This window comes from Purpureocillium lilacinum (genome assembly GCF_023168085.1).
Source record: "Purpureocillium lilacinum CBS 284.36 DNA, scaffold_4, whole genome shotgun sequence".
NCBI classification, from domain to species: Eukaryota; Fungi; Ascomycota; class Sordariomycetes; order Hypocreales; family Ophiocordycipitaceae; genus Purpureocillium; species Purpureocillium lilacinum.
This window is the reverse complement of record NW_027072114.1, coordinates 3339516-3364954: the sequence shown is the minus strand read 5'-3', so window position 1 is coordinate 3364954 and position 25439 is coordinate 3339516. Positions and strand designations below refer to the sequence as shown.

General features: G+C 53.4%; 6 protein-coding genes across 6 annotated transcripts; 4 read left to right on the top strand and 2 right to left on the bottom strand.

Annotated features, from left to right (window-relative positions):
• Window positions 1-116: 116 nt before the first annotated feature.
• On the top strand, window positions 117-1046 carry PLICBS_006175 (uncharacterized protein; the record flags this gene model as incomplete). The annotated part of the gene is made up of 1 exon (XM_018319945.2): window positions 117-1046. The coding sequence occupies one exon, from the start codon at window positions 117-119 to the stop codon at window positions 1044-1046; it is 930 nt and encodes a 309-aa protein (XP_018182419.2).
• A 2320-nt stretch (window positions 1047-3366) lies between these two features.
• PLICBS_006174 (uncharacterized protein) lies at window positions 3367-5052 on the bottom strand (the record flags this gene model as incomplete). The annotated part of the gene is made up of 1 exon (XM_018319944.2): window positions 3367-5052. The coding sequence occupies one exon, from the start codon at window positions 5050-5052 to the stop codon at window positions 3367-3369; it is 1686 nt and encodes a 561-aa protein (XP_018182418.2).
• A 5606-nt stretch (window positions 5053-10658) lies between these two features.
• On the top strand, window positions 10659-12308 carry PLICBS_006173 (uncharacterized protein; the record flags this gene model as incomplete). The annotated part of the gene is made up of 1 exon (XM_018319943.2): window positions 10659-12308. The coding sequence occupies one exon, from the start codon at window positions 10659-10661 to the stop codon at window positions 12306-12308; it is 1650 nt and encodes a 549-aa protein (XP_018182417.1).
• Window positions 12309-18403: 6095 nt separating this feature from the next.
• Window positions 18404-20230, bottom strand: PLICBS_006172 (uncharacterized protein; the record flags this gene model as incomplete). Its single annotated transcript, XM_018319942.2, has 1 exon — window positions 18404-20230. The coding sequence occupies one exon, from the start codon at window positions 20228-20230 to the stop codon at window positions 18404-18406; it is 1827 nt and encodes a 608-aa protein (XP_018182416.2).
• A 1321-nt stretch (window positions 20231-21551) lies between these two features.
• Window positions 21552-21870, top strand: PLICBS_006171 (uncharacterized protein; the record flags this gene model as incomplete). The annotated part of the gene is made up of 2 exons (XM_065600878.1): window positions 21552-21613; window positions 21672-21870. 2 exons carry the CDS (start codon window positions 21552-21554, stop codon window positions 21868-21870), a joined length of 261 nt encoding a protein of 86 aa, XP_065456950.1.
• Window positions 21871-23498: 1628 nt separating this feature from the next.
• On the top strand, window positions 23499-25206 carry PLICBS_006170 (uncharacterized protein; the record flags this gene model as incomplete). The annotated part of the gene is made up of 6 exons (XM_065600877.1): window positions 23499-23706; window positions 23784-23947; window positions 24004-24133; window positions 24191-24608; window positions 24666-25007; window positions 25065-25206. The coding sequence occupies 6 exons, from the start codon at window positions 23499-23501 to the stop codon at window positions 25204-25206; spliced, it is 1404 nt and encodes a 467-aa protein (XP_065456949.1).
• Between the last annotated feature and the right edge of the window lie 233 nt (window positions 25207-25439).

Sequence of the window (25439 nt, the reverse complement as noted above, 5' to 3'; positions counted from 1 at the left end):
ACGCTCAAATATTCTGGTTCCTGCTCATACTATCTTCTGAGGCAACTGTCACTTCTTGTTGTTCTCGCATCAGTTTCACCTTGTCCAGAGTCAACCACCCTGCCATCTCCCGCGAAATGGCGTCCGCTACTGCCACTGCAGTCCCGTCCTCAGTGCTCAAGCAACCCGTCAAGGTTGCCTGCGTACAACTCACCCCGGGCGCTGATAAGGCCGCCAACCTCGACTACGCTGCCTCGCGCGTTGCTGCCGCTGCCAAGTCCGGCTCTCGCATCATTATCCTCCCCGAGTGCTTCAACTCACCTCTTGGCTGCAAGTACTTCGCTCAGTATGCCGAGACACTAAGGCCCTTCCCACCAAGCCGCGAACAGTCGCCATCCTTCCACGCCCTGTCTGCTATGGCTGCCGACAATAAGGTTTACCTGGTCGGTGGCTCTATTCCAGAGGCTGACCCGGATTCGGGCAAGTACTTCAATACGAGCCTGATATTCGGTCCGGATGGCAAGCTACTCGATAACTTTCGCAAGATACACCTATTTGATGTCGACATTCCCGGCAAGGTGACCTTCCGCGAGTCTGAGGTCCTCAGCGCCGGAAATAGGATCGCCCTCGTGTCCTTTCCCGAGTACGGCACTATCGCGGTCGCTATCTGCTATGATATCCGCTTCCCGGAGCTCGCTACTATCGCCGCTCGGAAGGGTGCCTTCGCTCTAATCTATCCTAGCGCCTTTACCCTCACCACGGGCGCGATTCACTGGCAGCTACTTGGTCGAGCCCGCGCCATCGACAACCAAATATACGTGGCTATGTGTAGCCCCGCGCGCGACTTGTCTGCCCCGTTCCACGCCTGGGGTCATAGCATGATAATCGACCCCATGGCCAAAGTGCTTGTTGAAGCCGACGAGAAGGATACTATCATCGAGACGGAACTAGACGGCGACAGCATCATCGAGGCTCGACGGAACATACCACTGTATGCTCAGAGGCGGTTTGACGTCTACCCGGACGTGAGTCAGGGCAAGATACGGTTTGACGAGACCTGCCCGTAGGCTTGAATATGTGATGGTCAAGCTCCAGTACCATAGAGCATAGACAGTTGAACGGGATAAGCTTAATATGTGTCCGTACTAGTCCGTACTATATTGTGATGTATTCCAATGCTACCCAAATACTCTTATCTGCACATACATAGCGGCACAGAGCCGATGAGTTGTGTGCATCACCACTCTTTTGGAACTCAGAACAAAACAAGTGATACAACTCTCAGCCTTCACATAACCTCAACACAGCTTGTGGAGGCCCTTGAGAGAGTCGCTGAGTATCACCACGTTCTGTAGGCGATTTGGCATTCAGTGACGCTCATGGATGCGACTACATGTACAATGTAGGTGCATCAATCTCAACATGAACTCGCACGCCAGTGATGCTTTAAGCGTCGCACGACCCTGGCCGCAGACATGCGGGGTAGAAAGAGACATGGACGGAGCAGTAGTCCGTACGACCCGTTGCATATGCTGGGCTTTGTTGGTGCCGGACGCAGCGCTAGCGGATGTCCGTAGGCGACGATGGGCATAGCACCATAACTGACTTGCGCCAGGTCGGCTCCACGGCGAGGCTTCGGCGGCGCATCCAGGCATCGGCGGGTGTCGGCGAACGTCCGTACAGTTTTGGCCTGTTGGTTTGGGGATACTGAAGCCCTGTAAGTCGGGATCCCTGCTGATGGTCACCCGATCCCCCTCCACCGCCCCCGCCCCCCTCAACTGTTGGTAAGTCTCCGGCTTTAGCAATTACTATAAGTAGTCAAAAGGCATGTATCAAACCCGACAGAGTAGCTGATACTGAAGATATGCCTTTCCTGTATTGGTTTCCCTCTTTAGATCCCAGGTCTCGGGCAGTTATTTAAGCCAGGCGGTGCCATCATCCGTTCAGTCGGATACTCCGCGAGGGAAAGCGTGTACTGGACGAGATACACTTAATTGAACGACTGTTGCAATGTTTGATCGTCCGGTATTGTCTTCATTTAACAGCTGCTGCCCGGGATTTGAGGCAGGAGGAGGCTGACTCTCTCTTAGGTTTGGAAACGCTTCATCCGGTTCGTTTCTGAGGATGGTCGAGAGCTGGGAGGCGAGCCTGCTGATCCCGACATTGACGGTTTGTCTGACACTTTCACCACTGGAGACACGACTCTGATCCGGTGTAGTTGGCCTTTCATTGGCTGCGAGCAAATCGGTTTTGGTCAAAGTGCTCGACTCGTGTTCTGCGCTTGGACCAAGTCAGTTCACAGGTGAGACCACTATCATCAAGAAGGTATGCAGCACTCAGCCTGTCTCCTTCAACAGCGGCTAGCGTTCATACTAACAAATGTGATGCAGCTACTCTCTCCGCTCTCTGCGTCAGAAGTTGGCGCGTTCCGGTGTGTAGGGTTGAACTTTAAGGACCATGCAGTAGGTGGCCTTTAAAAATCAGCTCATTAGGCCACAACGTGGTAACTCTGTCCAGGCCGAGCTCAAGGTCCCGATACCCAAGATTCCGGAAGTATTCATGAAACCCGCCGGGTGCCTGAACAACCCATTGGACCCCATACAACTTCCAGCATGTGCCCCTGACGCTGTCGATGCAGAAGTAGAACTTGCCGTCATCATCGGGCAAGACTGTAAGAATGTCAACGCAGAATCGGCTCTGGAATACGTACTTGGTTACACCATAGCCAACGACATCACGGCACGAGATATGCAGTCTCACACTTCCCAGTGGGTTTATTGCAAAGGCTATGATAGTTTCTGTCCCCTTGGGCCTGTCGTGGTGTCGGCATGTTCGGTACCTGATCCCTCGGTGTTATCAATGAGGACGACACTCGATGGAGAAGTTCTTCAAGATAGTAACACGTCACAGATGATATTCTCTATTGCCGAAATTGTATCCCACTTGTCAAAAGTATGGCTCACGAGGCCTGCCAATTTGCAGGCGTCCCTGCAACTCAGGGTGCCGACGCTGACAGATGAGCAGGACACCACGCTCCCCAAGGGCACTGTGATTCTTACAGGGACACCATCTGGTGTTGGACACGGCCACATTCCTCCGAGGTATCTCCGACCAGGATCAATGGTGTATTGCTACATTGGTTCAGGATTAGGGACTTTAGTGAACTCAGTTGAGCTCCGACGAAGTTAGAGATTAATAGATCTAGATCAAGGTGAATCCTGGAAACCGGAGCGAAGACCAGTTTCTGGTAGCGAATCAAATCGGTTTCAGGTTGCCATGTAATTGAGTATAACTGAACAGACCAAGGCGTTGGCTACATTTCGTATCCAATCGCTGTTTCCAATAGTAGACTGCATTCAAAGTCTTACGGAATTGTTGAATACGAAGCTATTGATGCGATTCAATGTTCCCGACGAAGTCCTCCCAAAGGTCGTAGTCGATAGGCTCCTGAAAGCTACGCGTGAGTCCAAACCAATTGTCAAGACAACCATCGGAGGGCCCAATTGTGAAATCAAGTGAAGATCCTGGGGCGCCCAGTCCACTGCCCAGGGAAGCCAGTTGCTGCGGCATGCGAGGGCTGACGGGTTGTAACGTCGGGTCCTGGGCGTGGGTCTCCATGCTACGCCCATTGCCCACGATCGTGGGCCTTTCCGCTCTGCCTTCTTGTCGGGCCCTTCCAGCACTTGCAATGCAGAGCTCAATCACCTTGACTTCAGCAAGTGCAAACGCATTGACCCACGGATCTGTCCGCTGCTTCTCACAGTATGCTGACAGATCCTCAACGATGGCGGCAGTTCGCGGCAGCAATGGTTCACGGACGGCGATCACGGCTAGTACCAGCGCACTGTTGAACAGGTTGTACATGGCGCCGCCCGCCATGAGTCTCTCTGCCATACTGAGGTGGCGGAAGCTGAGTTTAAGCTTCAGATCTGCACAGGCGGAGCTGATGCACGCGTCGCGACTATGCTGGAAACGATCAGTGATGGAGACGAGGAGCACATATTTCCTGTGCAGCGTGACTCGGGCGAAGTGGTATCCTGAGTGCAAATATATGCGCTGCCAGTAAAGGTAGGGCCTGCCTACGTCAAGAGACTGGTCAGGATTGTTCAGCCTGAAGTATGCTGGCAGGGATTCGGCCCAGTCGAGCAGAACTTCATCCAGGCCAAGGACTTTCTCGTAAGTGTTGTATGAGCCCGAAAGTGACGAAATTCCAAAGCATTCGTCGTGGATATCGCCGAGTATGGTTGACAGACGTTGCTGGTACAGGTAATAGACGTTACGAGTTGGTAAGCTGAGTGGTAATTCCTGCGCAACCGAGTCCGCATCTTCCGTGCCATCGTCAAAACACACATTCTTGACGTCCATTTCCATACAGTGCTTGCTGTGGATTGTGTATGGCCTGCCGACCGCGAGGGCGACCGATCGGTCCAGTGCGTACAATTTGCACCACAGGCGTCGTCTTGTCTCGAGAGCCCTTGCCGGCAGCCTCCATATTTCCCCGTCGATATGCATCCCTTGTGCCTGCGCCATACGAATTGCAAAGCTTGATGTTAGCCAGCTCTCCGTTTTGCGTCCAAAGTATATGAGGTACTGGCTGACAAGGATGCCTGCGCTGACCAGATCAGGACTCTCGCCTGAGAAGGTGGGGGCCAGGACAATGGCCTTTCGAGAGGCCCAGAAGTACTGGACAGACCTTTCCTCGCAGCGTTCTTGGGCGTCGGGAGAAGCACCCATTGGGCAGTCGACGAGTTCGGAGAATGCCAACACCATGAACAGGAGCGCAAGCCACCTTAGGTCAACGGCTGTGAGGTCATCGTCGCCCCATTTGCGGTCCCAAAATGCGTCGTAAGTGGCACGAAAGTCCTCCTCCTGCACGCAATCGTGTACCGGGTTCAGCTCGTCAAGATAGCGCTTCACCAAATGATCTGCTATTGCTTTTCGACGTGGAAGGTATCCGACAAGCTCCCAGATATGGTCGTGAGGGCTCTTTTCATTCCGGCTGATGTCGCGTCGCGAGCTGTTGGCGTGGATTCCGCTTATTCCGACCGGCAGTTCAGGGCTCTCCATGTCCATGATGGAAGCGGCAGATTGGTGGCCGAAGTAGGAGCTGCCATGGTACGACTTGGCGCCGCGCGAGTTCCAGAGACGACCGACGTGGGGAGAATCGGCGCTGCTTGCCCTTGATCGTGGTTGCCGGTACACCGGTGACAGATCGAGCCTTCTTCGACTGTCGCGAGACAGCGTCTGTTGCGGGGCTGTACTGGCCGCCGTAGTTGTGGCGGTTCTCCCGTGGTTCTGCAACTGTGGCGGCGACGGAATTTGGCACAAGTGAATGACGTCTCTTCGCACGCAGTTTCCGCATGGTGTTTGCCGATCACACTTCTGCTTCTGCCTGCGGCACTCCGTGCAGACATTGCTACGCGTGCGTCTTGGCCGCAAATGCGTCTGAGGCGGTTCACGCTCCATACTTTGTGACTTTTTGAATTGAACTGAATTGGAGCGGAGTGACCTAGAATCCAAGCGGCTCCTCAATGGCAAAGCCCAACTGAGCGGGGTTTGACGTGGTCCGTGTTGCGCATACATCATGATGGGCCAAAAGGGGCTGGGGTCTCACACGCAAAGGACTCCGTGGCAATTGCACCAGCATCTCCGCCGAGCCGGCCAATCGCGCGAACCACGCATGCCCGAGAGACAGGCCCACTGAGACCAAACATTACACTGAAGCTGTCAACTAACGAGTCGCGACAAGAATTGGCATTGTTGCGACGGACTAAGCTACTGTCCGGCAGCACAGCTTGGAGCGCTAGGTGAGGTAAGCGAAGCTCTTAAATATGCCCTACTCTCTCTATATAGTAAATAGTATACTTGAGCCCATTACAAAGTTTAGAATGTCTATTTTATAGCTACTTCGTGTAGTATTACTGTCAAGCCTTTGTGGGTTCCTCCGAGTTCGTACTTCGTCGTGCGAGTCGGTGGCGATGTGGGGGTGGGGGATGCTGCGACAACGGACATTTGATGGGGGAGCGACCAGAGTCCAGGTGTCGCCTAGGTGGCCGTGGGTAGTGTTGAGTCACTCCTATTCTCTCATTTTCAGGCCAGTCCCAAGCACCACCTGAGGCACTGTCCCTGTCGGAGACATATGGCGGCTGGTTGTGTTGCCGCGAAAACATACATCCACTGACCCCATGGCCCAGGACTACGGCGCAAATCTCGAAATGGCTAACGTTAGTATAGGTGAGGTGGGATCCGTTGACATGGACGGCCTCGATGGCAATTGCCCATACTGTCTTCCACCCAATGTTCCTGTCAAATTAACCGTAGCTAACACATTTGTCTGCACAGTCCGCGGCAACTCTATCCCCTTAGCCCTGGCGACGCATCAATGTTGTGGGCAAGGAAACTGCAGTATCAAGTACCAGTAGAGCCGGCTGGCCTCGCAACTGACCACGGGTACCGAACTTGTGTCCTCCGGGTGGTCGCCCAAGCGTCGCCAAGGGCCGTGTTGTTTTCTGCTGAGTAGTCTTATTTTCACACACGCATTTCTCTATTTTCACACAACTCCGCTGCCAAGGCCCGTATAGCCACTAAGAGCCCCTGTCACGAGCGCTAAAAATAGGCCTGCCGGGGTGCTACAGTGTCATTCCAGCGGCCTGCGCACGTAGCCCGCTGCAGCAACTGAAGGCATGGCGAGCTGCCGGGCCGTAGCAGATAATTGAGGCCATTGCGGGCTGCTAGGCTGCGCGGGCTGTAGCAGGCAATTGAGGCCATCGCGGGCTGCTAGGCTACGCGGGCTGCAGCAGGCAATTGAGGCCATCGCGGGCTGCTGGGCTGCGCGGGCTGCAGCAGGCAATTGAGGCCATCGCGGGCTGCTAGGCTGTAGCGCAATTGAAGCCATCGCGGGCTGCTAGGCTGTAGCGCAATTGAAGCCATCGCGGGCTGCCGGGCTGCGGGCTGTAGGCTCGAGACAGTGTGGCACTATAGCCCGGTCTTGGCGGTGCGACGTGTGTGAAAATAGAGAAATGCGTGTGTGAAAATAAGGATACTCTTTCTGCTGAGTGAGGACCCTAAAATGTGTCAAGTACTTACTGGAGCTCCCCTACGTGCCACCAAGGCCACTCATATGCACTGCGGCAGAACTCTAGCACTTTGCGTGTAATGCCCGCACGCCAATGATAGACACTGATGCCCTGGCACCACTCTGAGAGACCGGACACGCAATGGAATGAAGTAACTTTGTTTTCAGACGCCTTTGCTTAAGCATAAATGTCGTGCGCGCACAGGGTCCAGCCAAGCCGGAAATTCTGGAGGAGCACTCGAATGTGTCATGGTCACGGCGGAATGCCTAAAACAGCAAAACGGTGGCCAAACATGAGTGGAATCATGCTCCACGAGGCTCATAATGGCAGCTAGCCACCTGTAACGCTAGTGTCACGCAGTGGCCCTCAACGCAACGTTCGGAATGATTGGGGATTATTTGCCACGCAAGCCGCTCTCTACACAAGCTCATGGGTTTGACAGCGGCATCGGGCGAGTAGGTGCTTCATTTCAGCTCCACCAACCGCAGCGGCCAACCCCCGCTTGTTTGTGCTGGACGCCCTCCAATTACCCCCTAGCGAATTCTAAGTAGCTGAGAACAGTGGCCCGCTAAGCCCTGCCAACCCAGGGCTCGATAACGAAGACCTAGCTATGCAGTCCCTGGCGATGCTTCGTGCCAGTGCAAGGGTATAAAATGGCCACCGTCGCGGGTTGAGACCAGGTAACGAGGAGGGGAGCCATTCGTAGAGGCAAATTTTGGGCAGGGCAGGCTCTACAACTAGCAAACGATAGCTCTACGAATAGCACTAATCTAACCGAAAAAACGGCGAGTCACATGCACACACCGTAGGCAAACAACTCTGATGGCTGGACAGATTTAGACTGGTACAATTATTGCTCTTCATCCTGCTGCGTGCTGCCTTGCCCTACCGGACCCTCCAAAATTTCTTCGAGTGCGTACACAGGCGAGGGTTTCAACTCCAATGCCAGTAAAGCGCTGGATCTTTGCACCAGAGGCCCGAGGTACTGGCTTTCATGATTCCGAAATCTACCCAAGAACACCATGAAGCTATGCAGCAAATCAGGTGTACATGACAGACCTGGGTCGTCGCGGCCGCCTCTCCGAAAGCTGGAGAAAAAGTCGCACAAGCAATTGGCCGCGTCAGATATTTTTTGTTCCTGCGATTTCCATACGTCAGCTTCCGAGATGATATGACGTAGTTGAGAGTGTGAAGTTGAGGGGTATATACCATGCCTATGCCGTGTGCCTCAAGAGACCACATATTTGCTCTGGAAACGATTTGCAACAGGTTCTTGCATGCGTCAAGAATGCGAAGTTGGATAGAGTTGCGGCTTATCGATTCAGCACCATGCGATTCTGTGATGTGCTCAGTTGTGCAAGCAGTAACTCGTAGGCGCCGAATATGCAGCTGACAAAGGAGGGCACGCAGCCACTGTTGAGTGATGAGTACGTCCAGTTGTTGTGTTTCGTCCATCTCAACAACGGAGAGGCAGTTTGTAAGGTCCTCTTGGTCTATGAGTGTTGTCGACGTCGGGTCTCGGTCATCCGCGTTTTCACATGGGGCAGGCAGTATCCAGGCTGATATGAACTTGCTGTGGATACTTTTAAATACCCTCGCAAGCATGACGAAGCCGTAGATGAGCTTCGGATCTCGAGCCTCAAACACCTTTGGTAGGTCGATAGACGGCCGCAACATGACAGGGCGTCGTTGCTGTATAGCGTATGCTCTGTGGTTGACAAAATTTTAGTGCGAGCTGTCCTATGTGCAAAAGAGAATTGTAGGTTTACCGTTCGGTGATGAATAGCAGCCAAAATAGCCGCCGCCTCCTCTGCTGCGTCTCCGTATCCCAATGCATGTACGAGTCTTCGTCATCTAGACCCAAGGACTGTGCAAAGCCGATGGCTTCACGGAGATAATACCATGCTGATCGACTCTCGTCTAGGTTGCCGTAGTATGCGAATAAGAAGAAAGACGTCATGATGGTCCATTCGTCCGCTTCCTCGATGAACGAATAACTTCGCCTGGCCTGGAGACAATGCGTAGCAAAAACCTGCGCCGACGTTGGGGGCTGCCCACTTTCAGCAGTTGGCGTCGTCTCAGTGCCGTCAAGACATGTTTCCGGGGATGAAGCAAAGGAGCCGCCCCAAAGATTAAGCTGCACCACAACCGCGGCCGACAAAGATGTAAGAAGTGCATAATCTGCGGCCGCAAGCGGCTGCCCTGTTTGTGTTCCGGCCTGCACTAACTTCATCAACCGTTGGCAGTCTATGACAGGGAAGATCGGATAGAGTCGATCAACAAAGAGCCTCAGATACGGCTCGAAGAAGGAGGGCGGGAGCTGGAAAGTCTCGCCACCCGTGCAGGGCCAGCAAGATGAAGACGTATCAAAATCAACATCGCCCAATTCGAAAATGGAGGCGTCGAAGCCGGCCTGGACTGTCGATGCTTCAAACGCGGTTGTCTGGGCCTCCTTCTGTGATGTGGATGATGTTGTCCCTGTGTCGCTCTGCGTTGGAGATCCCCCGAGGGCGTGAAGGGAATCAGAGTACGCCACAACCCTCGAAGTGTGTATCTGTTGGTAACAGTCCTCATGAAACTTGTCGGTGGCCCCCCCAGCGGTCATTTTCTCAGTTGGCGAAGCCGTGGCGCCGTCCCACGACCTCTTCGCACCCTGTGCTGCCTTCCCAGACCGCCTGCTTCGTGGGATGGGGCCCCTGCGCTTCGGAAGCGCAACGTAAGAGCATACTGAGTCGTGCCTCAAGCAGCTTGCACATGCTGGACGGCCTCTGTTGCACCGCGACTTTCGCTTGCGGCACTGGTCGCACGCCTGGCCGGGAGCTTCCGCAAGTGGGCCACCGCCGGGTTTCGCCTGGTAGACCGAGACGCGCAGCATGGGGTTGGTGGAAGGCGGGTCTGGGGATCGCTTCTGCTGCTGCTGGAGAGGCGGCGCCGGACGTCGACTGATAAGAGGTAATTGCCCGCGGTGAAGAAAGGGGACGGAAACGGCAGACGGGCGATTGTTAAAGGCCACTCGTACCGGGGTCCTGTCGCCTTGCAGCCAGGGTTGAAGGGCCGACTAGCTTGGCCGGCCACAGAATCTTGGCAACAAAACCAAGCCCGCGCAGCTGGGAGGAATTCGAGGGCTTTCGCCATCGAAGCGGGATATTTCTGTTTTGGGTAAATGCCCGCAGCGCATGCAATTGGCTGTTTTGACGCGACGTGGGGTCGCGACCATTGCCGAAATGTCCACAACTGCCCTCGCGGCGTAGCGCCACGAAATAGTCTTGCAACGAAAGCAATCCAGACCCATGGCAAAACTCCACCCCCGCCGAAATACCCACGGGGAAGGAGACAGGTTGTGGGGTCCGGCCGACAAGTTGACCAGGGGAGCCTTGAGGAGCTGGCTCAATGTCAGCCACATCAGACGGCTACCTCTCATGAACATGATGCCTCGTCTGAGACCATAAATACCTCCTGTGGGAACATGGCTTTAATGCTGTACAAAACGTCTCCCGGTACAGACACCCAGGCTCAGCCATAACCCATCATCTCATCCCGCGGTGTCGGCCGGCGAACCCAGTGCCATCACCTTCTAGTGCCGACAGGACGTCACACTCGAGGATGCCATCCAACAAACACAATGACGAGCCTGAGAAGGTCGACGTCGTCAATGTCGAGTCGGCCGCACTTGAAAATATGGCCAAAACAGATCCTCTCTTCGCATCGACCATCCACGATGCCAAGGTGGCTACAGCAAAGGAGCATTCCATGTCCCTCTGGCAGGGCATCAAGCTATACCCACGTGCCATTGGCTGGTCTATCCTCATGTCAACCGCAATCATAATGGAAGGCTACGACGTTGTTCTTATGGGATCCTTCTACGCCTTTCCGGAGTTCAACAAGAAGTTCGGCACTCTTCAACCTGATGGAACTTATCAGCTCACTGCCGCCTGGCAGGCCGGATTAAGCAACGCCATGGCAACGGGTTCAATTCTTGGCCTATTTGCCAACGGCATTATAGCCGAACGATTTGGCTATAAGAGAACTATGTTAGGCGCTCTTACTCTGGTCGTTGGCTTTATCTTTATCCTCTTCTTCGCGCAAAATCTCACCACCCTCGTCGTTGGAGAGCTCCTTATGGGCATCCCGCTTGGCGCCTTTCAGACTCTAACAGTTACCTACGCTTCTGAGGTCTGCCCGGTGGTTCTCCGATGCTACTTAACGACTTATGTCAACCTCTGCTGGGTCATTGGCCAGCTTCTTGCCTCTGGCGTCCTCCGCGGCTTCCTCGAGAGATCGGATCAATGGGGCTACCGGATTCCCTTCGCTATACAGTGGGTTTGGCCAGTACCTATCATCATTGGAGTTGCACTGGCTCCGGAAAGTCCCTGGTGGCTAGTTCGTCAGGGCCGAAAGGCGGACGCTATTGCTTCCTTGCAAAGGCTGACCGGCGGCGTCAACGAGGGCAACGCCACGACTGAAGAGACCGTCGCCATGATGATCCATACGAACGAACTAGAGCGCGAGATGGAGAAAGGCACTAGCTATCTTGACTGCTTCAAGGGAGTCAACCTTCGCCGTACCGAGATCGTTTGTCTCACGTGGGTTGCACAGAACCTATGTGGTGCAGGGCTTATGGGGTATTCAACCTACTTCTATACACAGGCCGGACTCGATCCAAGGAACTCGTTCAACATGTCTCTCGCACAATATGGGCTTGGAATGGTCGGCACAATCTTCTCCTGGGTGCTCATGACACATCTAGGTCGACGGACGCTCTACGTCGGGGGCCTAGCTGGCCTATTTCTACTTCTCCTTGTCGTCGGATTTATATCTCTCGCCGGTAACCACAACACAGCTGCGTCATGGGCAACAGGTTCTATGCTATTGGTTTATACGTTCGTTTATGACTCAACAGTCGGGCCGGTCTGCTACTCTCTAGTATCAGAGTTGTCATCGACTAGACTTCGCACAAAGACTGTTGTGCTATCGCGAAACGCATACAACTTATTCAGCATCGTCAACGGCGTCATTATCCCATATATGCTGAACCCCACGGCTTGGAACTGGCGTGGGAAAGCTGGTTTCTTTTGGGGAGGACTCTGCCTTCTGTGTGTGGTATGGTCTTTCTTCCGTCTTCCCGAGCCGAAGGGTCGCACATATGGCGAGCTGGACGTCCTCTTCGAGCAACGAGTTTCCGCACGCAAGTTCCGGACCACTGCTGTTGACCCGTTCCATGGACAAGACGATTCGAAGATCTCGGATGATTAGGCGGAGTTCAACTCCGACTTTTGCTAAGACTGGACGCACGCTGCGCCCACTTTGGCCAGAGCCACCCCCGGTAAACCACTTGCTCGGCTATCTCAGACCTACTTTCAGTTTGGGTTTCTTTCCTTTCAAGAAAATTATATATCTATAGCGTAAACGATCTTTTCTTGTCGTGCCGCTGACCTAGCGTGGTGATTTGTTCCATAGGTTCTTCACGCTTTTGACATGACGGGTATCGTGATGGCGCCCGTCCGTAACGGACGAATTGGGAGCCATGGTGGCACCAGTTTCCAGCCCTCGATAGTTCTTGGCATCCGGCGGTGCTCTAAGATGTTTAAACCGTGATATAACTCAGCATGCAGACTCATGTCGCATTTGTATGCATTTCTGACCAACAGCCATTTTCACATGGCGAAGTGATGTTGCCGCCACTCTCCATTGGCAGGCCTGGAGGTGAACGAAAAACGGGACGCAGAACTATCCTCAAACGCCGTTGTCTGTATCCCTTCAGCTGTGAATGGACGAAACGTGCGACCCTGTAAGGTAGTTTGACGGAATATCTTGATCGTAGGACGATTCGCCGTAGGTCTGTGGAACTAGTGTTGCTGCAATAAAGAGTTACTAGCTCTCTTCAGCCAGGCAGTCGCGCCTCATATCAGAGGGTTTTCCTGCCACGTAATATCGTACAGCTCGCTCTTGCTACCATCCTTTTCTTCTAGCAACTGCACGATGGGAGTCGGATCAATCGCTCATAATTGGCCCGCGATCTCCCTTGGTCAGCTCCATCGGTGCGGAGACTCCGTTGAGTCTTTGGCGCATCACACCGCACACCGCACCTTTCTCATGCCCAACATCAAGGCGAGCACGCATAGGCCCCTGTCTTGAGGTCAAATGTTGTTGTGGCCCACACCAAAACACACAATGTTGCTGCCGTTGCTGTTGCTGGTGCGAGGACATTTGCGGAACCCTAACCGCAACGGGGGCCTCACCACCTTCGAGATACTGAATGATTGAATCGTTTCACGTCAGCTGGAGAAATGAAGTCCAGTTGATTGTCGGCTTCTTTAGCCATTGTGAGGCCGAGACGGGACGCTTGACTGTCTCTGCCCGGTTCTAGGAAGCAATCCTTCAATATGGCCGTTGGCAGTCGAGTGTCAGGATTCAGGACCCCTTCACTGACTCTGGAGGCTGACGATAGTACTGCCACCAGACGGCGGCTTAACGGTACGGCGGTCAAAGTCCGGCCAGTTCAGTTGGCTCGTAGTAACCGGACTCCGCTGCCGCAATTACAAGTCCAGTTCAGTGTCCGGTGAACAACGCCGTCGCTGCTACAGTGTCAACCTTGTGTTTGTATTTTACCTTGTCTAGCACATAGGTGGTGCGTGCTTAGAATGACTGCTCATCGCAGGGAATTCGTCGTGGACTCCTTGGTTGACTCTGGCGCCAGGACAGTCGGCGTGCATCCGGGACGCCACCGCCGTGGACCGGCTCCTGCAGCGACCGGCCCAATGAATGGTTGCAAGTTTGTGGGATCATCGGCCACCATGCCAATTTGACCGCAGTGCCGCTTGATTGGACCGGGCTGCACTGCGCTTCAATGTTCTTGTGGCTTGTGGGCTGAGATTGCCCTTTCTGGTAATTCTCCTCGTTGCCGATCTTGTCAGGGGCCGAGAACTTCACGAAGGGTAATCATTGTTGCCCCTTATTGGAGGCATTGGTGGTAGCTTTTCATCATGAATGATACGCGGGCAGAAGGGACGACAGGGGCAGTCCTGAACCGGTAGCTGTCATTGCCCCCGCAGGAGGGCATTGATGCCGCTGAGCTGGATTAACTTTTTTACCGGCGACTAAAAAGCTGTCAACTGCCGTGGATGATGTTGACACTGCACCTGCGGACGCGAGAGTGTCGAAAAGTTGAACATACGAAACGATCGAGACAGCCAAACTGGTCGAAACAGTCGATGTGATCCAATGTCGGACAAGAACGACGCCCCCCGCCCTTTCCGATGCTCAGCCTGCAGCAAAACGTTTCGCCGACTGGAACATCTGTCTAGACACAAGCTCACTCACACAGGACAAAGGCCTCATTCTTGTAGAGTTCAAGGTTGTAGCAAGGCTTTCGCGAGAGCTGACGACCTACTACGACATCACAAATTGCACAATAGCCCAACTTCACGACTACGAGCCAAGGTATCTCAGCAACAACAATTGCGGCCCATCACCACGGATGAAGAGCCTATTTGGTCAATAGGTCCGGTCATCCGATCCGGCTCACTGTGGGTAGTCGCAATGTCCATCCCTTTGCCCACGTCTCTCGGTCATCTGCCAGTCGACCTGACACTTGCTGCGCAGTCATAATCCCGTTCAAAAGATGGTCCAGGCTGAGGTCCCCCGGCGAAATGACAAGTCTTGGAGTACCCTTCCTTCGGTTTTGAGACCTTCATGTCAACAGGGCCAGAGTATCAATCAGCCTTTACTTCCATGCTACGACGACTTCGCACCCAAGCAAGAACAGAAACCCCAAAGCAAGGTGCCTTCGAATTATCGTTTACCTGCGCTAATGAAAACGACAATGCACCTTTCGAACCCATTTATCACCCTCATGGAACCGAAGCCACTTCTTGATTCCTATCTAAACGCCAGGGACGGAAGGAATCCGGACTATTGGCGCGTACAATCGTCGAGGAACCACTGGAACGAGAGTGCGAAGAGTACTGGTTCCGCTAACGGCGTTCTTCTGAGAAGCGGTTCACCAAACAGTACCCCTCACAGAGCAGCGCACTCCACGGCTTCTCAATTTGCCGAAAGAGAGTGGCTGGTTTGGTATTCTGGCCAGTGATGGCCAGATCGGTCTTCTCACGCGGTACATTACGCCGCTGTTGCAGGGCACTGGCAGGCTGTGGAGTTTCCATTGAGCACGGTCGGATTGTGGTTATATGATAGAAGAAGAACTGAAATGGAACGCTATTGATCTGTGTCACAGCAGGGGCATTGTCGAGTGACTGACTAGATGCGATGGATGGCCGCCGAATGGGCTTCCCTTGAGCTTCAGGCCCTGCCCGAGGAGAGCATCGTCATCGAACAGTTCTGCGGCACCAAAACAACGCCAAAACGTATCGGTGCACGACTAGCGCGGTGGAGGACACCGTAATAACTAGCGGGCTTAAATGGACTCTCGGCCAATTGCCACATGCGTTCTTGCGCACCTGCTCCCGGACCAGGCCCAGCGTCAAGATTGGCTGCAGCGTGTTGGTGGCGTAGAGGCTACATTTCGCTGAAGCCAGCTGGAACAGGCATGGCTCCGAGCACATCTCGACGCTGCGATACAAATACAGAACTGTGCAACAGCCCCGTGCGCTGTATCAACCCCAGGTTCTCCCCAGGTCGCCCCACATCTACTCCACAGATGCGCGCTCAAGCATGGCCTTTCCGTTCTTGTCCACCCCGGCGCTCGGCAAGGGCGAGACCCTGCAAGGTCTATTAAATGAGAAGGAGAGGCTTGTGGACATCGCCAGGCAATCGTCGGCCGACAGGACGAATGCTCGCAGCAAGTCGGTTACAAAGAAATCCTCCGAATATGGCTCGCTAAGCAGCTTGGACGCAGTTGCGATCCCCAACTCGCCGGACCATGAATCTTCCAAATCGTCTCGGCACCGGCCTTTTGGCCACAGGCTCCTACCTTTTGGACGACACAACACGGCGAGCGGTAACGTCGATGACCGATCAGTTGGCACCGTTCGCCGAAACACTAGGGGCAGCCAAGAGGTACCCATGTGTGCCGCCTGTAGGGACGTAAGTAACACCTAGCTAGAAAGACATTTCGAGTATGGCAAACTTGTTTGGCACCTGCTAAAGTCCTGCCATCCGAAGGTCAACGTACTTCAGCAACTATGCCCAGATCGAGCCAACGAAGTGAGTGGGCGGTGCAACAATGAACATTATGTGCTGGGAAACGATGAGATGCCGAGCCTAGCCATTGACGCCCATGAAACCCAGGCTGGTTTCATGGACCCGTGCCCCACGCTCAAGGGTCAAAGGGAATGCACGATTGATGGATCCAACCATGGTACAGAGTCAACTCCAACCCATAACACCTCAAGCTGGTGGTCAAGGTCATGTCGCTGATCATAATCCAAAGCGAACACAACTATGTCACCCCACGAGGGAGCTACTCCAGGCCCGGCCACGCCGTCACAGCCATTCTTCAGCTCTTCTGACGCGAACGCGGCTAATGGAAGCCCTCCGTCAATCCCCAAATCGACGTATCCTGCTACTGAACTCTTCCGTACATGTGCGAGCTTGCTCACTACGCCGCTGGGCTATCAATTTGCACTGGACCCCACCAAGTTGAACGCGCCAAGGCTACTTTTCAGTCCTTTCACGAGAAAGAGGTGTGAGGATTTTATCGAGACTGCCATTATCGTAGACATTGGTGGCGAGAAACAAGGTATTTGGATTGAGCAGACTAGCGCTTGTTCGTGGCTGACAAACATGTTAGACTCGTATACAGCTTCACTCGCCAAAGAACCGGGCATCAGGGTGCAAAAGATGATATTACAAGATCGTGGCAGAACAAATAGCCGTCCGGATGACGTAACCTATACAAAACGCAAAACAGGCAGCACAGCGGGCTCGTCGGTTGAGTGTCCATATCCACTACTCGGCACTGACGACTACAGTCGGCTCCCTTACTCCGATGCAAGCGTGAACATCATCTCTGCGAGAATGTTGCATAAGGGGATACGAATCAAACCAGGGGCATCTATTCGTGATCTGCATTCCTGTTTGTCAGAGTTCCACCGCGTGCTGGTGCCTGGCGGCTGCCTCGAGTATATCTTTTTCGAGAACGAGCTGTCCAACCCAGGGCCTTTGACCGCCGAGCTTGAATATTATCTCCTTGAAGGCTGGCTTTCTGGGGCACTACCCAATACGGTATGTCGCTACATAAAAGCGCAAGATATCAGCCAGCTGTCGCTTGTACCTCGACTAACGGTGCGCAGACGGATGTGGACGTCTCGACAAACGCATGGCAAACCTTTCGCCCACCGGTGTCCTTAGACGATTTCCTCCTGGCCCTATCGCAGGCGGGGTTTAACGGTGGTAGACATACAACAACTAAGTTTAGCCTGTTCACGTTATCGCAATTATTTGATCACAAAGGGACGAGAAGGCCCCCGCTGGGCAACACCTTCGCGACTTCTGACGATCCATTTGATGAGTACTGGGGCGCGCGCCTGGGTTGGTCCAAAGGTACCTTCCATCGGATTCGAACTCTGAAACTCCTAAGCCGGGTACTTCACGAGTGTGAGTCAAGGCGAACGGGGTGGAGATGTGCCATTGGTTGGGCAACGAAACGAGGGTGACGGCAGATGGTCCGCGGGCAGGGAAGCTTGGGTTCTACCAGCTCTATTCGAGATTGTATGATTGCTGTACGATATCAGAGTCAAAATAATTCAGTCACAGATTCTGGTGCTATCGTACAACTCTGTTGGCCACGGCATAGTGCAGTTCACATGAGCCATGCACCTGGATGCAGTCAACCACGCGTATTGACACCTACTGCGATGTGCGCTTCCCGTCAACTGCCACAGCACGGCAGGGATGGTCTTGCCTTTTGCAGACTGGAATCGGGTATAGAGCGACCTAATACTTTACATCCAGCAGCCTCTCTCACCCGCATCGTCGTGGGGCTCCACCAGCGGCCGGCTTGCCCAAATGGTCTCCAAGCTGCTCCAGATTCCAGGACGTCTCAGGCTTGCAGCGGGCGAGATGTCAACGGGCGCCAAAAAAAGTCGCTAGTGGTCGACTCCGGGATGCCCCTACACGTACTGGGCGCCATCACGTTATCAGCGCTGTGCAAGAAGGAATATCTTGATGAGCAGAGTCTACAGTGTCGGGCATCTCATGTCCCTAGTTAACCACGTGCACTTTCTTTGGTGAGGTCTGGTTTTTCGATAATCATTTCTCCATTGAAGTAGGACATACAGATTGCGGCAGACGCCGCAGCATCCTTCTGGATGCGAAGAATTGAAACAGTCGGCGTGATGGGTTTGGAAGTGCGCCAACACGGAAACACACGTATCCTCTGGTAGCCTGCCTCATTCAATGCTCCAGTCACCCCAATAATCGGGGTGGATGTTCAACTGCCCAAGTTGGTTGACTTGCCAGTTTGATCCATCCACTCTGTTGCCCCCAATCTGCCAATTCTTGATATGTATCCCTAGCTTGAGCTTTTCTTGGCCGGGTATGTAGGCGTCCTCTTGGTCGCTGATCCTCATACCAACCAGACTCTGTCCTAGCTTGACGTTGTCATCCCTCAAAAGTTCATCGAATTTCACGTTCTCAATGGTCATGTCATAATTCTGGAGCGGAGCAATCCGAAGGAGCGCAGGGCAACGACCTTCGCAGGTCACGTCAGAAATTCGAACGCTCATTGTCCTAGACGCATCCACAATCTTTGGGTCGCCGTAGTAGGGTGAGGCTCCAATAATGGCGGAAGGAACAACCGTCTCGCTCTTAAACCATCGAGTGTGAATGACCTTGAGTTCAGAAATGGTAGTTCCAGAGACTCCACGTGGTTTCCAGCCCATTTGGATAACGGGGTCGTTGTGACACTTCCAGATGGTCACCCGTTCGACCTTCGCGTCCGAGTGGTACAACTTGATAGCGTCGTCATTAACATGCCAGAAGCAGTCCTTGACGGTTCCAGAGTATATTTGCGGCCCATCAGTCTGGAAGTAGAACGCGCCGACCTGTTTGTAGTCAGAGATGTCGTTCCGCACCTTGTTGTCTTCCTCGTTTGGCGTCTGGTTCTTTGGAAACAGGTCCACGGTATTAAAGGGCGGTGCATTAAGGGTAGGTCCAATGCAATGCCATATCTGGCTGTCCGAAACTGCCTGGTGCGAAAAGATCCTAAGACTGGTCCGGTCACTCTTTTCCGCAACATAGTTCTTGGCAGTGTTTGCCATGTATGCGTAATTTTCGCCCGAGACTACTCCATGTCCGACGGTATAAAAGTCATTCTTCGAAGTGGTGTACTCAAAGGCGCCTTTGATATAAGTTCCTGGCTCGAAGTAGACGTAGTGCGTGTTGGCGTTCAGCTTGATGTGACTTTTACCGAGGCGGCCGTCTTTCTCTACCCAGTAGGTGCCTGCCTCAAAGTAGAGTGTCGGCTTCGCGCCAATGGTGCTGTCGGTGATCTTGCCCGGCTTGAGGACTTGCGTATCGCCTGATGTCTTGGACGGGATGAGTTCCTGGGGAATGAATGGACTGGCGAAGATAAGCAGCGCATTGCGCGGTTCCTCGCTCACGAGAACGCCGCCGTCATTGACATATGATTTGCCGTTCGAGCGGTAGGCGTATAAGTCGTTTTGGAACTCGACGGAGAATCGTCGGCCCCTCAGGTCGTATGGAACCTGGATTATAACAGTGCTGCTGTCTGGGCTGCTGATGTCGTACCTGATATCCGAGGGGCGGATGACAACGTTGCTAGTTGGCCCCAGTGCAGAACCATCCTTGGAGGTGATGCGAACTTCAACATCTTTGGCGTATTGAAACTGCGTCCAAGCCATGTTGATCTTTGCGTCCTCTTCGACGGTGATGCCATCCCCATCCGCCAGGTTGTATTCCTGACCAGGATTGGCCGGGTCGTACATCTTGCCGTTGCCGTTCCGCGGGATGGTCTCGTAGACAAACGAGTCCCGGAATTTGGATTCACCGCGAACGGACACAGAGACATCGTACTTGCGCGATTGGCGAACTTCATCTGCTGCGACAGCCCCCGCGTCGTTGACAGCAGGCTTTTCGTGCGACCATGTGTGTAGCGCTTGATTCTGCTGATCACACCTGTGATGGACGCTTGCGGCGAGGTTCCCAGCCGCTTGCAGCGCCGTCGCGAGAGTGAGAAAATTACCAGGCCAACGCATGATGCCGCTTGACAGGTAAGTGTACAGGACAATGGCCAAAAATCAGCCTCACTGTGTGTATGCCTTTAGAGATGGACCAGTAAAGATTGAAAAGGGCTACATAACGAGACTATGCTAACATACCCCAAGAATTTATAGCCTTGGTGACGGCGCACTCTCTTCCCGGGAGAGGACCGAAGACGCAGGAGTTCTGGGGCGGGACACATGTTGCGGGGGATCTGATTCAGTCTATGGCGCTGTTGAGACTTGCCACAGCCACCACCTGGGCTAGTTTCATAAGCTTAAAAGAAAGAAGTTAGAAGGGCCATCCCCCTGCAGCGACCACCGCTCCAGATTGGCACAATCAGAAGGCGTATTACTCAGAACGGGAACCGCCCGGTTACCCCACGCCTCCGCCTTGTTACCCCACGGGGGGCCGGCGGCAGTTGGATGTAAAACGAACGTGGCTCACACGGCGGCCAAACCATTGCTAGTCTTCCTTGGTCTGGACAACAATGTGCCACTGCTCCATGCGCAGTCTAACGAAAGCGGGCGCACTTCAGTTATACTCGGCCCAACTCTGGATCGGGCTGGAGCCGGAGAATTGCCACCACTCTGGTCTCGAACTACGAAACACGGCGGCACTTGACTTCGCTACACTTCATGTCAGCTAAATCGTACGCCCAAGTTCATAGCCCTATCAAGAACAAGCATCGGTGCCAACGTCCCACCACAGTGTCATGGACAGGGAGGGGAAGATTTGACTATGATTGCCTTGATATTCGGTCCAGCAGCTACTACCCGCTGCCATCAAGCGGGAGCTACAACTAATGGCCGCAACAGGGCCCAGCATGTTCCAGATGAGCGACACCTGTCATGGACGCCACTAGGGTGCGTCTCCGGCATATGCAGGCGCTTGAAGGTGCTATGCGTCATTGGGAAGGGTCTTCTGTGAACCCCACGGGGAATCACTTTGCAGGTCGGTAGCCCTGTTTGATGGCCCAGGACTTGAGGCAGAATGGGGAATTGCCATTCACAGCGAAGTGACGCCACGGTAACTTGGGGATGTAGTTAGGTGCCATATAAAAGAGGGCATCACATCATACTGGGGCAGCGTGCATCAACCCAAGAATCGCTGCATCTCTCTTTTCAATTATCACGGCCATGAAGTTGACGACGGGCTTTGCCGGACTCTTGTCCGTTGCACCCACTGTATATGCTCACTACAAGTGGCCGGCCATGATCATCAAGGGACAGGTTACTGGGGACTATCAGTACGTTCGAGAGAACACAAACAACATCAATCCCCTTTTAGACTTGAACTCGTTGGATCTCCGATGCAATGAAGGTGGACTGGCGTCCGCCTCCAAGACTGGGACGGTCACTGTTTCAGCAGGATCTCAGGTGCGTAATTCTTTAAGCAAGCACCTGTCAGGATACTTCTTTATGTCTAACGCATGAGCCAGGTCGGCTTCACTCTGAGCAATTCGATTGGACATATTGGCCCGGTCCTGGTGTACATGGCGAAGGCCCCCGGAGACCCGTCTCAGTGGGACGGCTCTGGCGAAGTCTGGTTCAAGATCAATGAATGGGGCCCAGACTTTCCAGGCGGATCAATCCAATGGCCACAGCTTGGTATTTTTCTGCCATTGTTCATGTAGAGTGTGGACGACAACAGCTAACGATACCTCCCTCACACTGCCGCTAGGTCTCATGCGCTATGAGTTCAACATTCCGGCAGCAGTTCCAAGCGGCACGTACCTGGTAAGGATTGAACATATTGGCGTACACAACGCCGCCAACTACGGAGGTGCGCAATTCTTCGTAGCCTGCGGCCAGGTTGAAGTGGTGTCTGGTGGTTCGGGACAACCCGGACCATTGGTCGCTTTCCCCGGAGCTTACAGCAATGATGATCCTGGTATCTACTTCAATAACTACTACCCCCCGGTAAGAACTCAGTAATGACGCTCTGTTACCGTACAATTACTGATCTGTGTTAGCCCAAGTCGTACACTATTCCCGGGCCACCCGTCTGGACCGGTTAAGGTGCGATAAGGCCAGATTAGAGTGCAGTGCTCCATCGCCAATCTGAATCAATTGACTGCTCTTCGGGCACTGTACTGTCTTGGTTGCCTGATAGGGGGACAACACTCATTTGGCCGGGTCGGTGAGGGTTGAGTTCCTACTCCAAACCAGTACATGTTCACTTCTCAACAATCTTACTCTTGTGCGAACGTCAAACCTCGTAGTCATTTGTGCCTAACCGTGATGTATCTAACGGTAAGTCTTTAGTGCTGTCGTCGATATCCCGCAACGACATGACTTCGAAGTAGATCCTCCTCGTTAGGTTCGTGATGATTTCTAGAGACAGAAGCTCGTCGACCGCGCGCATCCACCATCTAGGGTCAAACCTAATTTGTAGAGTTATGTTAGGATAATTCCGACCCTTGTAACGATTGAGACATGTCGGCAATTTCTCCGTGGTGCTGCTCAGAAGGAGACGACGACCGCGCGCATTGCTCCAGTGGTTACAGTTTCGAAGGATCCTCGGATGCCCGTCGGACAATGGAACAAGACGCTCAAGTAGTTTGCCGTCTTCTATCTGGGTATGTGAGACGTTCAAGATCGTTCTTAGTTCTATCATGCCCCATGCCAATGGTTCTGCCATGCGTCCGAGGTTATCGCGAGATGCAATGTTAACCTATGGCTTGCCTAAGATTCAGATATTGTGCCACCTGCCGAATGATGTGGTTGAGAGCAAATTCCGCGGCTTCAGGTGTGCAGGAGCAGGCCCGATATCGGTTGCAGTCCAGAGGGCCGTGGCCCAGAGACTACAGCTTTCGATATATACCTGTGATGCTGAATTGCATCTGAGCTAGGGTCTCCACACGGTCTTGTTTGTAGGAGGGCTGATGCCGACTGGCGGCAATAGTAGGACATCATATTAGCCGCCCGTGTTCCGTATTTCGGGCATTTGCCAAAACAAACAGGGCGACTCTTCATGAAGGATCTTGTCTGGTGGGAGACAATGGGCGGGGCCTCCAGTTATGCCCCCCGAAAGGCTTTTCCTAACATGGTAATTTTCCGGAACCCAATCGGCGGATGGTGGGGCCATTATCGCCGACAACGTGGGGGCGTTGGGTCCTTGATAAAGACACCTGCCTTGTCGTCCTCGAGCGGATCACAACTCTATGCCCAGCACCATTCGGTTTCTATTCAGTTCAGCCCCTCGAATAGTCTTGCCGTCCTCTCCGTGAGCCGGCACCCGAAACCCAAGCTTTCATCCACCATGACTGTCGGCCCATCAGCCAGCCCCAAGGGTGTCTTTGCAAATGGACCGCAGCGCAGGTCTTGGTGGAAGGAAGCTTCGGTATACCAGATATACCCTGCTTCATTCTGTGATGCTAATGGCGATGGCTTCGGCGATATTCCCGGCGTCGTGAGCAAGCTTGACTACTTGAAAGCCCTTGGTGTGGACGTGGTTTGGCTCTGTCCTGGTAAGTTGAACTATCACCCAGCCGCTGGGCTAAAATCATCTTCCATGACGCCTTCGCGAGGAAACTAAAGTAAAAAGTCTACGAGTCTCCCCAAGTTGATATGGGTTACGACATTTCAGATTACCGCTCCATACACGGGCCATATGGGTCCATGGATGATGTGGAAACACTGATAGACGGGCTGCACCAAAGAGGGATGAAGCTAATCATGGACTTGGTGGTAAATCATACTTCTGATCAAGTAAGCCCTCACCCACACACAGCGGCCACTATGCCGAATTGACCTTTTTGGCAAAGCATGAATGGTTTCAAGAATCGAAGTCATCGAAAGACAACCCTAAGAGGGATTGGTATGTCTGGAAAAGACCAAGGATCGATGACCAAGGAAACCGCCATCCACCAAACAACTGGGCATCCATTTTTGGCGGTGAGCTTGCACACGTGTTCATCTTACTATTGAAAGAACTGACTCGAGCTGCAATAGGCAGTGCATGGTCGTATGACGAGCATACAGGGGAATACTATCTGCGCTTGTTCGCCAGAGAACAACCTGACCTCAACTGGGAGAATCCTGCAGTTGTTCGTGAGGTCCACGATGTCATGGATTTCTGGTTGTCAAAGGGGGTAGACGGTTTTAGAATGGACGTGATCAACTTGATCAGCAAGACTCCAGGTTTCCCGGACGCCCCAATCACCATTCCGCATGACGAGTTCCAACCGGCGCATATCCATTATGCCTACGGACCCCGCCTGCACGAGCTTTTGCGCGGCCTCCGACGGATACTGGACAAGTACGACGCTTTCTCAGTCGGGGAGATGCCCTGGGTCGACGACGAACGGGATGTTATTCGCGCTGTTGCTGCGGATCGAATGGAGCTCAACATGATATTTCAGATGGACATGTGCGCTTCACATCAAGTTATGGTTGTTAGCAGCTCATGTGCTAATCTTTGCCACAGCGTTAGCATCGACTATGGACCCGAGGGCAAGTTCTCGCCGAACCCATGGACGCTGCCTAGTTTGAAGGCCATTGTCGAGAAATGGCAAACTTACATGTACAACAACAATGGCTGGAATGCCTTATTCCTTGAGAACCATGACCAGAGCCGATCCGTATCCCGCTTCACGCCGCACCGACCGACAAGTAGGAAGTATGCGGCGACCATGCTGGCCACCTTCATTGGCCTGCAGGCAGGGACACTCTTCATTTACCAGGGACAAGAGCTGGGCATGGCTAACTTGCCAGAATCATGGCCCACCGAGGAATACAAAGATGTGGAGACGCAAACGCTCTACCAACTGTTAGTCAATGCTCCATCTGTCCTCACCCGTGACATGTTCTGATGGTGGTACTACAGAACCCTTGACAAGCTGGCCGGGGACGATGTGGCTATGAACCAGCTTCTGGGCGAGATTCGGCTGAAAGCCAGAGACCACTCCAGGTCCCCTGTTCAGGTGCGAACTAACGTGACCGAAAACCCCCAGCCAGGACATCGCTAAGTTAGAGCTTCAGTGGGACTCAACGAAAAACGGAGGCTTCACCGCAGGGGTTCCCTGGATGCGCGTCAATGACGACTATTCCGGTTGCAACGCCGAACAGCAGGCATCGGATCCAACTAGTGTTCTCTCATATTGGCGTCAAGTTCTCAAGATCCGAAAATTGTATCTGGATATTGCAGTGTACGGATCTTTTGATATGGTCGATCGCGAGCATCACGCGGTAATCTGCTATA